Source organism: Lissotriton helveticus, chromosome 3_1 (genome assembly GCF_964261635.1).
Source record: "Lissotriton helveticus chromosome 3_1, aLisHel1.1, whole genome shotgun sequence".
Taxonomy (NCBI): Eukaryota; Metazoa; Chordata; class Amphibia; order Caudata; family Salamandridae; genus Lissotriton; species Lissotriton helveticus.
Window position 1 is genome coordinate 2,113,416,344 of NC_136061.1, and position 16,455 is coordinate 2,113,432,798.

General features: G+C 48.5%; 1 protein-coding gene across 6 annotated transcripts in view; it reads left to right on the forward strand.

Moving 5' to 3' along the window:
* The window catches only part of TP53BP1 (tumor protein p53 binding protein 1), a 767,880-nt gene that overhangs the window by 159,168 nt on the left and 592,257 nt on the right, over nt 1-16,455 (forward strand). For all 6 annotated transcript variants that reach the window (XM_078683313.1, XM_078683315.1, XM_078683318.1 and 3 more), the window contains one exon: nt 11,000-11,088. In XM_078683313.1, the coding sequence (XP_078539439.1) occupies nt 11,000-11,088 (89 nt within the window). The remainder of the gene's footprint in view (nt 1-10,999; nt 11,089-16,455) is intronic.

Here is a 16,455-nt window from a genome sequence, read left to right on the forward strand (position 1 = left end):
ACAGTGGTAAAAAAAGTAGGTTTATTCATTCATCTCTGCATGTTCCTGAAAGCTGGGAAGATGGTGAATTTAGCACAGCGAACTTTTTGTTGATGCCAATATAAAGGGGAAAAAAAGAAAACACTCTTTTGGTGGTGCTCTTCCTTCCTATCTTTCCCCAGAAACTCTAAATGTAGCTATTCTTTGGCCATTTTATCATTCCCCTCTGGTGAAATCCACAAATCCTAGTTACCTTTATGGACCCCAGGATGTTGGGGCAGACGGGTGGTGGGAAACGCAAATTTGCCACGGCTACCTTAATGGAGAAAAAAAGTATTTGGAGCCCCATATAGCCTAGGGCTCACAACAGGGGGCGGTTGTAAGGGGGAATCTCCAGCGGTTTGGCAACCCTGCAGCGAGATGACTCCTGCCGGCCACAAGAGTGGTGATCAAAGTTTGGAAGGACACCCACAGACAAATGGGGGTGGTCGAGACGTGTCACCAGGGAGACATCTCTCTGGCATGTGACCTCACCTAGATGAATATCAACTATGCGGGGCTTCCACAGGTGGTGTCTTCTCTAGGTTGGGAGATATTATTAATGAAACTGTACTCAAATCATTTGCCGACCTAAAAGAGGAGTATGACCTGCACAAGTGCCAATTCTTTAGATATCCACAACGCAGGAATTCTCTTTCTCCTTACATAACACCCCTGTCTGAGTTACCAGACCTTAGTTCCATCAAGGCCAAAATCCTACTGGTAGACCTGACCACCCACAAGATCTTGACGGTTTATTGTAGCCTCCTGAATCACCCCTGCGACACCTTCAACAACATATGTGCAACATGGGCTGACGATCTGGATCCACAACAGTGATTGGAAGGAGGCATTAGCTTGCCCAAGGGAGACGGCAGTAGCCTCACAATTTCAACTGATCCATCTTCAATACCTCCACAGAGTATATTTTACACGGGACAGGCTGTGGAAAATGGGGTTCGTAGCTTCTCTAAAATGCCTGAGATGTGGAACGCACATCGGTACCTTCCTTCATACTGTGTGGGACTTGAGGCCCTTCTGGGAGGGTGTGATCATATGCTTAGGCCCGATTTTAGGGTGGAGTCTGCCCAGGGATCCTACATTCACCCTCTACCTGTCCCTACAGACGTGGAGAGTAACAGATATCAGACAGTCTTAGTGTGGCTGGGCTTGGCTGTCGCCTACACAGCCATAGCCAAGACTTGAAAGGACTAGAGGCCCCTGGGCTTAGAGAGATGGAGGGCAGGACTAGACAAATGTAGGAGTGTGGAAATTCCCATTTATGCCTCTTTAGTTTGCCCTCAAAAACACTACAAAATCTGGGCCCCTTGTGCATGGTACAGAAGGATTCCTCTGGAAAGAGGGGAAGCCAGAACCTTGTTCCTAGACCAAGAAATCAAGGCATTTGGGGAAGCTTAGACACCATGAGTTGGAGGGAGGGTGTGGGAAGGTTATCCAAGCCCTAATGCATGACTCTTCACACTTCTCACTGAATCATAACCAGTGGCGGGGAGAACAGGGGCTCACAGTGCCAGATATTCCTGTACAAAGGTGAAATTCACTGTTGATGTATAGATCTGTGTTAAACTTAATAAAATATGTGACAAAAAATATACCATAGAAATTCACTCAGAAAACCAAAGTTTAATTTTGCGTTATAGTTGGGAATTGTAATATTATCTTACTCTACTTGGAAAAAAAAACTCTTAGAAATTCACACAAAAAAAAGGTTAACGGGACGTTATAGCTAGGTGACAATCCAGTTAAAATATAATGTTTTGAACTAACAAAACCACTGCAATTCACTAGTTATTAAAACTCATACCCTAATGTAACTATAACCTGCGCCCTCTCCATAAACTCCCATAATACATCACTCATGACATGTTCAATGACTGCATTGATAACATACCTAATGACATCTGAAATGACATAATTGATTACAACACTGAGCATTGCGAGGTCGCGAGCTCATGTCTGTGATTGAGGTAGGCATGACCGAAACGCGTTTGGTTCATTGCTACATCTGCAAATAAAAATTTCAGGCATCAATACCTTGCAGGTGTATGTCTTGTGTGAAGAAGACCTGTTTTTCTTTCTTTCTCTCTCTCTCTCTCCCTCTCTCTCTCTTTCTTTCTCTCACTCTTTCTCTCACACACACCCACCTACACACACCTACACAAATTCACCTACACACACAAACACCTAAACAGACACCTACTTACCTACCTACCACACCAACCACAGATGTCTGGGGAATGGCCCCTCTAGGGTTTGTTCAGAGTCTTTGCAGACATTGATTTGGCACAGTAGTGGTCAGATTCCAACACTTTTCGAACCATATTTTCCTGTGTTGGTTATCTAGTCCACGGAAGACATGGCTTGGCAGTTTGGGCTGGACTGTTCCGATGTGGCACTGGGTCAAGACTGATTTGCAAATAGCTGTGTCTGAACTGCGGTGGCGAACTGAGCTAAAGCACGATGATGGATTCAACCCAGATCTGTGACTGGGGGTGAGTGTCTGAAAAGTTTCAGCGCTCCGTCTATCATCTCCTTGTGTTTTTTTGTTCTCCCTAAGTTGGCAGGGTATGCCCAGATGTGGGTCCCTTGCTCACTTTGCCACTGGATTCAAGCTAGCCTGGCTGTTGAGGGCTGTTAGCTCGAAACTGGTCCCAGGATGTTTTTTTCCGGTTCAGGGAAGACATGGCTTGGCAGTTCGGGCTGGACTGTTCCCATGAGGCACACGGTCCAGACTGATTTGCATATAGCTCTGTCTGAACTGGGGTGGCGAAGTGAGCTAAAGAACGATGATGGATTCAACCCAGATCTGTGACTGGGGGTGAGTGTCTGAAAAGTTTCAGCGATCCGTCCATCATCTCCTTGTGTTTCCTTAGTTATTTACCCTACATGAATATAGGTTTGTAAATATTTGTATCTTTTCCATCTGAAAATCCTTTTATAGGCTTGAAAACCTAATTTATTTAAAAAACAAAAGGAATGCAAGATGTCTCAGTCTGGACGACCAACAGCTGCCTGAAGCTCAATGCAGAGAAGACAGAAGTCCTCGTCCTCTGTACCACCCCTTCTGCATGGGACATCACCTGGTGGCCGACCGCCCTCGGAAGGCCACCTCCCCCTCAGACCACTCCAAGAACCTCTGCAACGTACTAGACTCATCACTCACCATGAACCAACAGGTTAACGCCGTCACCTCCAGCTGCTTCAACTCCCTTCGCAAGACTTTCCAGTGGATCCCCCTGAGTCAAGGAAGACAGTCACCCACGCACTCATCACCAGCAGACTGGACTATGGAAACGCACTCTACATCGGCATCAACAAGTCCCTACTCCGCAAACTCCAGACAATACAGAACACCACCGCCAGACTCGTCCTCGGCATGCCCGACACAAACACACCAGTCAACACTGGCTCCCTGTGGAGAAAAGTCACTTTCAAAATCCTCACTCACGCCTACAAATGCCTACACAACAATAGACCCAAATACCTCAACGAGAGAATCAACTTCAACGTACCCAAAAGAAACCTCCGATCTTCCAACATCGCACTGGCCGAAACCCCACGCATACACAGAGCCAGAGCAGGCGGAAGATCCTTCTCTCACATTGCAGCTAAGACCTGGAACGAGCTACTGGCAGACATCAGACGCGCCCCCTACCTGAACACATTGAGGAAGACCTTCAAGACCTGGCTCTTATGCTAAACAGATCTGCGAACCCCCCCTCACCCACCCTCCCAGTGCCTTGAGACCCTCATGGGTGAGTACGCGCTTAAAATTCCCAGATTGAGTGACATTTTATTCTGTGTTTTTCAGTAATCTCTTCTTCTGAAGGGAAACTCCAGCTTCAAATGTATTTAATTTCCCCTGCAGTACCCATAGCTTTGTAGGGTACCTTGGCATTAAACAGTTTGGAGCCCCTATGAAAGAGGGAGTGACTTTTTGCAAAGCATTTACTGATTAGGCTGGTCCTCTTGTATAGCATTTCAAAGTCAATGTGCATAATTCAATTCCACTCTCTTTGATGACAGATATCAACTGGAACTCTGCAGCCTGTCCATGATACAGGAAGACATAGCTATCAATGGTGGTGGCACCTTTATCTGAAAGAGACACGTAAGTGATAGATTCCTTACCTTAGAATATCCCCAGTCGCCAGACTGGATCCGGAACGTTTTGCTTAGCAGTACCCCTGCGCATCGGTAGGTGGTGTCGTGAGGCTCCGCGTCCGTCGCTATCGTCGTAAGGCCGAGATGACATCACGGAGACTACTTAGGCGCCACCCATGCGCGCTGACGTACGTTCTTTCTTTTTCCGCGCCGAAAGCGCAGATCCGGATTAAGCACGTACCTCAGTCATTTTTTTACTACTTTTTTTAGACTTTTTGTCTCCTTTTCTTGTCTCCTGGTGCACGTAGGGATGCCCGGCTTTAAGTCTTGTGGGTCGTGCCGCCGTACCATGTCGGTGGCAGACCCGCACGATGTGTGCCTCTACTGCCTGGAGACCGACCCTGACTCCTGTCGAGCCATGGCCCGAAGGCCATGCGAGAGCGGCGTCGGAAGTTACTGGAGGTCCGGCATTCCTCTCACTGCCGCTCCGGGTCTAGGGGCCGTTCTCGGTACTGCTCGCGGGACCGGAGCCGTGGCTCCTTGGGCTCCAAGTCTTCTCCTTCAGATTCAGGTAAGCAATGCCATAAAAAAGTCTAAAGAAGCATGTTCGTTCTCGGACGTCTCCCCGTCGCTCCCCGGAGGCGGACGAGGCAAACAGGGGCTCTGCCCCTGCGGTTCCTCTGGAGCCGGGGAGTCCCGCGGTCTACCAGCTATACCAGGGTCCATCGGCGACTCCCTAACAGATGCAAGAGTTTCTTGCTGCCATGGACCGCCTTTATAGGCCCCGGGCTCCCGCCGGCATGCCTTCTGGCCCCGCGGTCCTGTGTCCAGATCCTGTACTCGGGTGGAGAAGTACGCTAAACTTTAGGGGAAGAAAGATTGAGTAGCAGGCGGCGGTGGAAGGACCATATTTAATAATCGGGATCGTCACGTTACCGATCAAGTGGATTGAAACATATATATTTACGTAGTCACGGCTGCAGCATTACAAAATCCTTCACCGCACGCTATTGTCTGTGCTGGCAGATACTGACGTACAAGAATTCTAAATTGATGAAAATTTCAAGATCCTTCACTGGAAGTGAAGCATAATTCCCAAGGAGGTATCAAGTAACAACGCAAAACTGAGCCCTGAGGAAGCCATTGGGTTACCTTAACCACGGCGAAACGCGTTTGCATAAAGGATTGGATTCAGAAAATAAATTGAAAAGAAACAAGGTTTCATCAAGAGCCCAATTGATTGTCTTTTGTTCTTGTGAAAATTGTTTGATATAGATTATGATAAGTGGTGTGCTGTGAACATTACTTGGAAAACTATGTGCATATCCTGTTGGCCCGGCGGCTTTGCCACCGGCGCCACAGGAACCTGCGCCGCCGGCTCCGGCCCCGTCGCCACAAGGTGCAGCACTGCCGGCTCTGGCCCCGGGGCCGCCCTTGGTCCTGACGCCGCCCTTGGCTCTGCCACAGGCACCGCACAGGGTGCCGTTTCTCCCACCCCTGCCCTGTTCCCGGACCATTTTGTTCCGGCCTGGGATCCAAATTGGGATGCGGCTCCGGCTCGGCACTGGCCGGTGCCATTTTCGCCGCCATTCCCATGCTGCTTGCCCCTTCTCCGGCTCCGTCCCTGCCGCCATAGCCGGCTCCCTCTACGCCGGACGAGGACTGACACGGCTCACAGTACTCCTTTGCCCGGCAGTGTGACTCCGAGCAGGATTGGGTGGACGACCTTGAAGATGCGGGCGAACTTGATGTGTCTTCTGACACGGGGTTTGCCTCTCCTCCACCTACTATGGAGGAGGGCGCTTCCTACACCATGGTGCTGCGTCGGGCTACAGAGTCTCTACATCTCGACCTCCCTACGGTGGCCCTGAAGACCAACCTCCTTACGGAGGTACTCCAGATGGCGTCTACGGAGCTGCTGCTCCCTTTCAACGAAGTCCTCTTGGGCACTTGGTTGAGACCAGCCACGGCGGCGCTGGTAGATAAAAACGTCACTAGGTGTCATCGCCCGACTCCTGGTGATCCCGCCTTCTTGACCAATCACCCCACGCCTGAGAGCCTGGTCATTCAGGCCTCGACGTTGCAGATTGCCTTTCCCACGGCTCCGCCTGATAAGGACTCTAAAAGGCTGAACCAATTTGGCAAGAAGTTGTTCTCGTCAGCCAGCTTGGGGTTGCGGTCGGTTAACACCACCTGTTTATTGGGCCGTTACTCCCACGCAGTGTGAAATTTGGTACCTCAGGTCTTGCCCCAGTGTTCTGAGGAGGTCCAGGCTGTCCTTTCCCAAGCGATTGCGAAGGTATGGATGCGGCGAAGTTTGCCATCAGGTGTGGTTTGTACACCGCTGGTTCGTTGGACAGGGCAATTTACACGACTGTGGCATTGCAGCGCCATGCCTGGTTGCGTTCCACTGGGTTCTCACCTGATGTCCAGAGCTCACTCATGGACATGCCCGTTGATGGCTCCCGCCTCTTTGGCGATACAGCCGACAATGCCTTGGAGCGCTTTAAAGAATCTCGGGCAACGGCCAAGTCTTTGGGTCTTTCCACAAGGAACCCTGCCACACCTGGGTTTCGTTCCTTTCGTGGCCAGGTCAGGGGCACCCAAGCACGCTCTTCTGGCAAACCGGTGCAGAACCAGCCTCAGTGTGGCCGCGGCCGTGGATTCCGCAGGGGCGGGTCTGGTAACCAGCATGTGGGTCAGTCCACTTCCACCCCGCTGCTTCCGCCTCTAAGCCTTCCTAATCCGAGCTTCAGGGAGCACGCCACGCCGGTGGGTGGCGCCACCACCTCCACCACTGGCGCGAAATCACATCGGACAAGTGGGTGCTGCAGATAATCTGCCAAGGTTACGCACTCCCCTTTCTGTCCTCCCCTCCGGCCATGCCACCTCGGTACCACCGCAAGTCGGGGGCTCATCCGTCAGGAAGTCTCGGCCCTCCTGGCCAAGGGGGTCATCAAATGCGTTCCCGGTCATGAAGTAGGGTGTGGTTGTTATTCCCACTACTTTCTGGTCCCCAAAAAGGACAAGGGGAGATCACAGGCACAAATATGGTGACAATCACATAGAGATGCTGCAACATGCACCATCAGACAACAAATGGCATCAGATTTCACGCGAAACATACATCGCGCCCCATCTTGGACCTCCGGGATGTCAATCGCTCCCTCTGGAAGGAGAAGTTCAAGATGCTCACTCTGGCTCAGGTCCTGCTGCCCTTTACCCCGGAGACTGGATTGTGGTATTGGACTTGCAGGATGCCTATTTTCACATCCCCGTCCTGCCAGCCCACCGGCGCTACCTGCGGTTCACGGTAGACCAGGAGCATTTCCAGTTTGCCGTGCTCTCCTTCGGCCTTACCAGTGCCCCTTGAGTGTTCATGAAGGTGATGGCGGTGGTCGCGGCTCATCTGCGACGGTTGGGGGTGTCGGTTTTCCCCTATTTCGACAACTGGCTGTTGAAGGCGGGCTCTCCCCAGGCAGTCGTCTCCCACCTCCAGATCACGGCCAACCTCTTGCATCTGCTGGGGTTCTCCATCAATGTGCCGAAGTCGCACCTGAGTCCCTCCCAGAAGCTCCCCTTCATCGGAGCGGTTCTGGATTAGACACTGTTTCGGGTCTATCCTCCCGAGCAGCGAATCCGGGATATTCAGGCTATGATGCCGATCTTTCAGCCTCTATCCTGGGTTTCTGTCAGGATGACCCTCCGGCTCCTGGGCCTCTTGGCCTCCTGCATCCTGCTTGTGCAACATGCCAGATGGCATATGTGGGCTCTGCAGTGGGACCTGAAGTTCCAGTGGGCACAGCATCAGGGCAACCTGTCCGATCATGTCCAGATCTCGGAGGGCACTGCTCAACTGTTGCAGTGGTGGCTCACGAATTGTGATTGGGTCAGTGGCAGATCCCTCCCCTTCCCCAACCGGAACACACAGTGGTGACGGATGCGTCCCTCCTGGGATGGGGCGGCCACTTGGGAGAGGCGGAGATCAGAGGCCTCTGTTCTCCGGCGGAGTCCCGGCTCCATACAACCTTTTGGAGCTGCAGGCGATCCGACTTTCACTGAAGGCATTCCTTCCCCTGTCGGGGAAGTGTGAAGCAGGTGTTCACGGACAACACCACCGCCGTGTGGTATTGCAACAAACAGGGCGGGGTGGGGTCGTTGACCCTGTGTCAGGAGGCTCTGTGCCTCTGGACATGGCTGGAACATCAAGGCATTACCTTGGTGGTTCAACACCTGGCAGGTTCTCTGAACGCCAGTGCGGACGAACTCAGCCGGCGGTGCTTGCCGGATCACGAATGGCGTCTGAACTCGGATGTGGTTAAGGTCTCTTTCAGCAGTGGGGAGAGCCTGGGTTAGATCTATTCGCCACCGAATGAGAAAGCGCAATGTCATCCGTTCTGCGTGTTGGAATTTCCAAGGCGGCACTCGCTCGGCAACGCTTTTCGTCGCAAGTGGAGTTGCGGTCTGTAGTACGCATTTCCGCCTATACCCCTTCTGCCAAGAGTGCTGAAGAAGATCAGGCGCGACCGGACCCAAGTCATTCTTGTGGCTCCGTATTGGGCATGAAGATACTGGTATCCCAAGCTACTCAGCATGGCGATTGATTTACCGATCCGATTGCCTCTTCGGGAGGATCTTCTGTTGCTGCAGCAGGGAACGGTCCTCCACCCGAACCTGTCCAGCTTTCACCTCCATGCGTGGAGATTGAGCGGCGACAATTGACAGCTTTCGATCTTCCTCCCAAAGTCTGTGATGTGATTTTGGTAGCCAGGCGTTCCTCCCCTAAAGCGGTATACGCCTGTAGGTGGCACAAATTTGTGGCATGGTGCATGGTGGATCCTCTTTCTGCCCCTCTTTCAGAGGTCCTTCAAGACACCACCGGATACCATTTCGAATAACCCGTACCTGCCGGGTCGGAATTATCACCGGCATACCGAACCCATGTTTGTTTGACAACAGACAGCCCTGAAGAATCATGGGTACAGCACCCGCATGACGAAACACGTGTCAGCTGGTTGTTTGCCTTGATGTTACCATTCCTTCCTATTGGGAAGGCTAAATACATTGCACTTGAAATAAACTTTTCAGACTTGTCCACCTTGTCTCATTAGATGTTTTTGTTTACTTACTATGAATATCTTGACCATATTCTAAACCTAACGTGTGCACGGGACTTTTGTTCAATTCATTGGGTGAGCCCTTGTCACTCCCTGCAGCACTGTCATTTTATTAGAACTTTTCACTAATTAATTACCGCTACCAGCCAGGCGCCATTCTTCCTGCACACTCAGAAACCCCACAGAGAACCCACGTTTTCTGAAGGGGATTACACAGATGTTCCCTCCAGTTCCATTTATAATGCCCCAGTGGGACTTGAATCTTGTGTTGACTTACTTGATGTGCGCTCCCATTGAGCCGCTTCACAATTGTCCTTTGCGTCTTCTCACCTTAAAGACTGCTTTTCTGGTTGCCATCACCTCTGCCAGACGAGTGAGTGAGCTCCAGGCTCTTTCTTCTAAACCTCCTTTCCTTTCTGTTCATCCGGACAAGGTGGTTCTAAGGACCCGTCCTTCTTTCTTGCTAAAGGTTGTCACGCCCTTCCACATCGGGCAGACCATCACTTTGCCCACCTTCTGTCCGCCTCAGCATCCTTCCAGAGAGGAAGAGAGGCTCCACCGCCTGGATCCAAAACATGCGCTTGCTTTCTATCTGCAGCATACATAACAGTTCCGGATGGATGATCAACTCTTTGTTGGCTACGTGGGTGCCAAAAAAGGTTGGGCTGTGCACAAGCAGATCATCTCCCGATGGGCCGTTATGTGCATTAAAGCTTGTTACTCCTTGGCTAAGAAGGAGCCTCCTCTGGGGCTGCGTGCCCATTCCACCAGGGCAACGGCAGCCACTACTGCCTTGGGACGCGGTGTTCCCTTGCAGGACATTTGTCAGGCAGCTACGTGGGCCTCGCTGCACACGTTTACGAAGCACTACTGCCTTGACAGTCCGGTCCGGAGAGAAGGCTTCTTTGGCCGATCTGCACTCTGTGACTTTTTGGTGTAATCTCGTTCGCAGATCCATCACCGGGGTTGGTATTGCTGGGGTATCTATTCTAAGGTAAGGAATCTATCACTACCGTGTCTCTTTCAGATGCACAAGTTACTACTTGTGTAACGATATATCTGTAAGAGACATTAGTTTGTGATAGATTCCTTACCACCCCACCCATCCTCCCCGTTCTTCGAGCTGATTACTAGGGTTACGGTTATCCCCTTTTAGGGCCCTAGTTTTATGCACCAATGGTCAGTCTCTTGCATGGCTCTGCATTTTGGCGCGGAAAGTCGTGTGCAGAACTGACGTCCGCGCGCATGGGTGGCGCCCAAGTAGCCTCCGTGAGATGCCAGCGACGGACGCGGAGCTGCACAACGCCACCTACCGAAGCACAGGTGTACTGCTAAGCAAAATTTTCCGGATCCAGTCTGGCGCCTGGGGACATTCTAAGGTAAGGAATCTATCACTAACTAATGTCTCTTACAGATATATCGTTGTTCAAGTAGTAACTTGTGCCTCAAGCTGTTTCTCAGAATTTTTTTCAATGCATATTTCACAGTTTTTGCTGGAATGTTTCATTGTTTGAGAAACCCCAGAACTAAAAATAGAAACGAACAAAAAACAAAGGCAAGTTAGTCTTCCTAAGTTAGTCTATTTCCCTTCTATTGTTAACAAGAATTAATTTTTAGAAGATTGGTTGTTTTAAAACTGAAATTAATCTACTGGTTTTGTCTCTTGAACAATGTTTATTGTGGAGAAATGGTAAGTTGTATGTGCAAAATTATTAACCTTTGATTCTTCTCACGTATAGGAATTCCTCAGACCTGGTTCCTCCTTCCCCTGATGTTTCCCGATCAACCCCCATCATCGTTCCTAGCTCCCCTACAGACCAGGAAGGAGGTAAATCCTCTTCTCATCTGTGCCTGTTTTGTATATCATCCATAGTTTTCTTTCCTCTTGTTACTTTTCCTCTGTGGCTTACTTAATCTCATTTCTGATGGATACTTCTTCCTGCACATTCCTCATCTTATAAATATCCTCCAGGCACCAGACTGAATTCAGAAACTTAATCACCAGAAATTGCTCAGCAGCTCCCCTAAGTGGCACCATTTGGCCTTAACCGCAACTATCTTCCCCTGCTGATACCACATTGAAGTATATAAGATGCCAGCCAGCACACTTGCATCAGTACCCGTTTTTCAGAGCCTCATTGACCTGTGCCTAGGGTTGTTCTTTGTGCTTTACTAACAAAATGCTTCAGTTTTCAACAGCGACTAGTCATATTTTTCCTTCTAAGATTTTGGAGATTCAAACCTTGTCTCAGATGCTGTAAGAAAATTTCCTTGTCAGACCCAAACGAAATCTGTATGTAGTGCCTAGTTTCCACCCTTCTCAGATGGCAGGCTCTTCCTTGTCATTGAAACTGATACCGACCTTAAAAAAGTTGTAACCAGAATTTCTGACTCTGTTGACTTTTTTGTGCAGGTTGAGAATCATTCCATGATGGATTTGTTAAGATTCACTCTGTTATCCTCTTGACCTCTTCTTAAGGATTAGACAGATATTGCGGGTCTGTTGATTTGCAGCACTGAAAGTTGGTGGACATTATCCAAGTGGGAAAAGAAAAAAGTTTGAGCTAATTTGGTGATGAACCTTTGGCATAGCATCACCCTAGGGCGCAGAGATTGCCTCATGTGGTGGAAGTCTTAGACTCTTTTTATAATTGCCACAATAAATGGTCCACATTTTTCCCACCCCCTGATGTTACCAATATAAGGGGTACTTATAACTCTAGGGGTGGGAAAAATCCACCATTATAATTTGGACTATGAGAGTCCACTAAGAAATGAGGAATTACTGGGGTAATTCCAGATCCAGTTCTCCCGGTAGTTCCTCTTTTTGGGCAGGACTTTCAGCTTCTTTTAGCTGTTACAGGTACTTTTGGAATCAAGAGACTGCTAATTAAGAATTTAGCCTTGTAGAGGATGATGATTTATAGGTGGATGACTTCCTTTCCTCTCACAGCACAGATGCTGGCTTTTTACTGGACTTACTAAACGCAGGTGGCCTGGTTTCTTCTCCAGAACGCGATAGCCCTTGACCCTCTGTACCTCCTTCAGAGAAGTTTAGTTTGATGGTACTAAAAGCAATAGAAGCACTTAAATTGACTGCCTGCTCCTGAGGCTAATTCTAACATTTTAACAGAAATCTTGCAAACTTCCTCTGCAGTCTCGGAGCCTTTGCTAGTCAACAATGAGGCTCTTTTGGAGCATGTAATGACTTTCTGGAAGAAGCTCTTCTTGGGACTAACAGTCCAGAGAAAAGTTGTTACACGACAATGGCCTGCACCTTGTAGCCTGAAATTATTATTATCATACCGTCTCCAGGGAGCCTAGTAGTCTAAGCTTCCACCACACAGTTGAACCAAAATACCCATGCTATGTCTCCTCCAGACTTAAGAGTAAAAGACACTACATTCTGAGGCAGAAAGTCTTTGTACTGATAGCTTTGCCCTTCGCACTGTGAACATCACATGTCTTCTGGGCTACTATGCCCTCGCACTGTGAGAGCTAGCAAAACTGACAATTAAAAATATACCTGACAAAATGGAAAATATTTTCCCTGATCTTAGTTAATGATGGTTTCGACGCTTCTAGAGAGATCATTAAGTGAGACCTGGATTAATTGGAAACCAAGGTTCGATCCATGGGCATGGCTTTCAAACTGTCATACGCCGAAGTAATGCTTGGATGCACTTTAATGGTTTTTCAGGAGATGTCTTGGCTACCCTCATACTCTTGGTGTTTGGTGGCAAGTGACTGGTCAGAGAGAAGGACTCCTCCTCCTTGGAGTGCTTAAAAAAATAAACAGAGGCATGGCGCTAGCTATGACTAACCTCCCCTGCAAAATAATTTTGCCAGCTGTGCAAGAAATTTCTAGGCTATTTCACAGCATAACAATCCTCACACTGCCAACATTTACAGCCCTTGCAAATTTACGTCTCATTTTGTGGCAGAGATGGATCTAGGTCAGTGATACTCAAAGCACGGCCCGGGGGCTGGCTGCGGCCTCTTGACCTTTACATGGGCCCCCCCTGGTGTACAGCAGCACGAACTGCAGTTTAGTTGTTGACCACTAATATTCAGATTTTCTTTTTTTAATATAAATTTGCAAGCATTTATTAACCTGCAAATAAAGGCTTGTCCTTTTAGTTAACATTTTTACGCAATACCGGACTCATCCAGACCCCCTACTGACACCCGGCTGGCATCAGTGTGGCCCTTGGTCACACCACAGACCATACTTTGGGCTCCCGGGCAATTGTTTTTGAGTACCCATGATCTAGGTAATATCATCATCATTTGCAGCTTCATTTCTGCCACTACTGCCTCAAAACCTCTTTGACTTCAGCTCCCACACCACCAATTTCTGGAAGAAGACTCCCAAATTTCCGCTAACTTGGAGGTTTCATAGTGGATCATGGTTCATCCAGGTAATCTGCAAGGGCTACGTCGTACCCTTTCTATACTCTACTCCAGATAGTGCTTCTTCCAACAAGACGTGCTCTTGAGCACATACCTCAAATTTGAAGGTGGAAGTACTTTCTATGTTGAACAAAAGGGCCATTTGATGCTGTCAGTGGTTTTAAGGGGCATAGGATTTTATAACTTTACATTTTTGTCCTCAAGAAGGATGGGTTTCTTATACTCTTCCAAGAGCTCTGCCTCTTGTGCCTGTTGTTTGATCAGGACAAAGTCAAGATGATGTCCATGAGCCATGTCTTGGTGGCTTTTAATGTAGGGGATTGGCTTGTGTCCATGAATCTCTATGACACCTACTTAAATGAATCGCCATGACACCTACTTGCATAGACTGATCCAACTCACTCATGAGCTCTACCTATGGCTCACTGTAGGTAGGGGTTTCAATACCACCAGTTTGCGGTTCTGCCATTTGGAATACTACTCGATTTGTCAAGGTGAAAGCTGGACTGGTGGCTTCATTACGGATGTCAGGAGTACATGGACAACTGGCTGATGAGGGGATCGTATCCTGCACTTCACAGAAAACATTCAGCACAACATAGGACTACTCTTCACTACCTTGGCTCCATAATTCAGTACCAGAACTCCCATCTCACACCAACATTGACACTATTGTTCATAGGAATGGTGCTAGATACAACCCTTTTGAAGTATTTTCCTCCTCCTCAGATGATTGCATATGTTCTAGATAGGATTCTTATATTTCTGGTTCAGTCAGTGATCCCGGGTCTGCAAGTCCTCTGCCTGTTAGGCATTCTGTTTGTCCTGTATGCAGATGGTGACTGCGAGTTCTTCATTCTTACCTAAGGATGTATGGGGGGGCCTCGCGACTTCAATTTAATCATCCTGAATCTGTACTGGCCCTCCAGTCTGTCATTGGGTTATGTCTTCAGACCCGCGCAGTTGCAGGTTATAGTTCTTATAGATGCCTGCTTGCTGGGATCGAGAGTTCATCTGGGCAATATCTTGTTGTGGGGCCTTTTGTCCACGTCAGTGCAGCACTTTCAGATGCATGTGATACAGCTGCATGGTGTTGTGGAGTCATCAACCATGTGTTGGGAGGCGATTTAACCGTGGTGGTGCGCCCAACAGTGTGGCACTTACTTGCTCAGTAACAGCATACCTCGCAGATCACCTCAATTTGAGGGTGAATCCCTTGAGCTGCCTCTCATTGGAGCAGCACAAGTGAGAACTTCATTACAATGTGACAGAAGTGTTCTTTTCCAGATTTCAATGTGCATGTAAGGACCTTTTTGACTTGGCTCAGAACGGGAAATGTCCTCTGTTTGGTGCCATACAATTCACGGAGTGGCTCAATGAGAGTGCCTTCAGGTTGCACTGTTTTGATCCTACTTCACATATTCACACTGAGCCCGTTTCAGCTGAGAGTCGACAAAAGGCGTAGAAAGTTTGAGCACAGCAGATTCTGATTTCTCCGGATTGAGCAATAAGGGTTTGGTATTCTGATCTGTTGGAGTTCTGCTCTCGCTCCCTCCTCTACTGCACACGGTGTACCTGCTGTCCCAGCAGACATTGTCAGGTCCTTCATTCCAACTGCTGCAGCTGCACATGTGGAAATGGAGTGGTGCCTAGAGTATCTCTACTTGCCACCTGAAGTTGCAGATGTTCTTTTGACTGCCACAAAGCCCACAGGAAAATCCACTTATTACGTTCACTTGAACAAGTGTGTTCGATAGTAGGAGTGAAAAGTTATGAGTGAAAAGGTCTGATCCTCTACAGTCATGCCTTTCTGATAACCTTTGCTTTGCATTGTCTCCTGCCTAGCAATTGATACCGTGAAGTGATTTGATCTGTGTCTGTCTGACGAGCCTTCTTTGTTTAAGTTGCCTCCAGAGGCACATTTTCTGAAATGTTTGCTTTAGATTCGACCTCCTACACAATCTATTTTTCTTCAGTAGGATTTCAATCTTGTGTAAACGTTCCTTATGTTATCCCGATTTAAGCCGATGCATAGTTGCCCTGTTCGACTCCTGACACTGAAAACTATTTTCTTAGTGCCACTTACTTTGGACCTGTGAAGTCCGGTCCCTTTCAGTCCAACTACCATTTAAGTATTCTTCCCATATAAACTGGTTCTTCCCACCTTTCCATCTTTTCTTATTAAAGTAACAGTCTATCACTCTTTCTTCCTTTTCCCCCCTCCTCTTAAAGAAGAGCATCTGCATAGAGTGGACCCTTTGTGTGCAGCTTCATACTACATCAAGGGCACACGGTCAGGTAGAGTGAGTAATCAGGTCTATGTGGGCTTTACAATTGCGAAGAAGTGCAAAGCTGGTTTTATGTGTGTATCAAAATCAGCTATGCCTTAGCCAAGAAAGAGCTTCCAACTGCCATTCATGCCCAGTCTGAATTCAAGGCTCTCACCAGAGGTTTTTCGGTGGCTTACTTCAGCTGGGCAGAAACGTGGCCATATTTGCATACTTTTGCTACATTTTACTCCCTCAACTCAAACACACTGTGAAGGATAATTTGAAAGGACTGTGTTGCATGATTTGCGTGGATAATTGCCACTGCTCAGTCTCAGGAGACCATTGCTTTGGGACTCATTCATAAGGTGGAGAATCTGTGGGAAGAAGTGTCCATCAGAAAGAAAGTGTACTTACCTACAGTAACAAGACACCTTTTAGGTCTGTCCTCCCTCTTCCCCTGTGAGAAGGTGCTGTGATTAAAAAATACCACAAAATATTGAAACATCCTATGC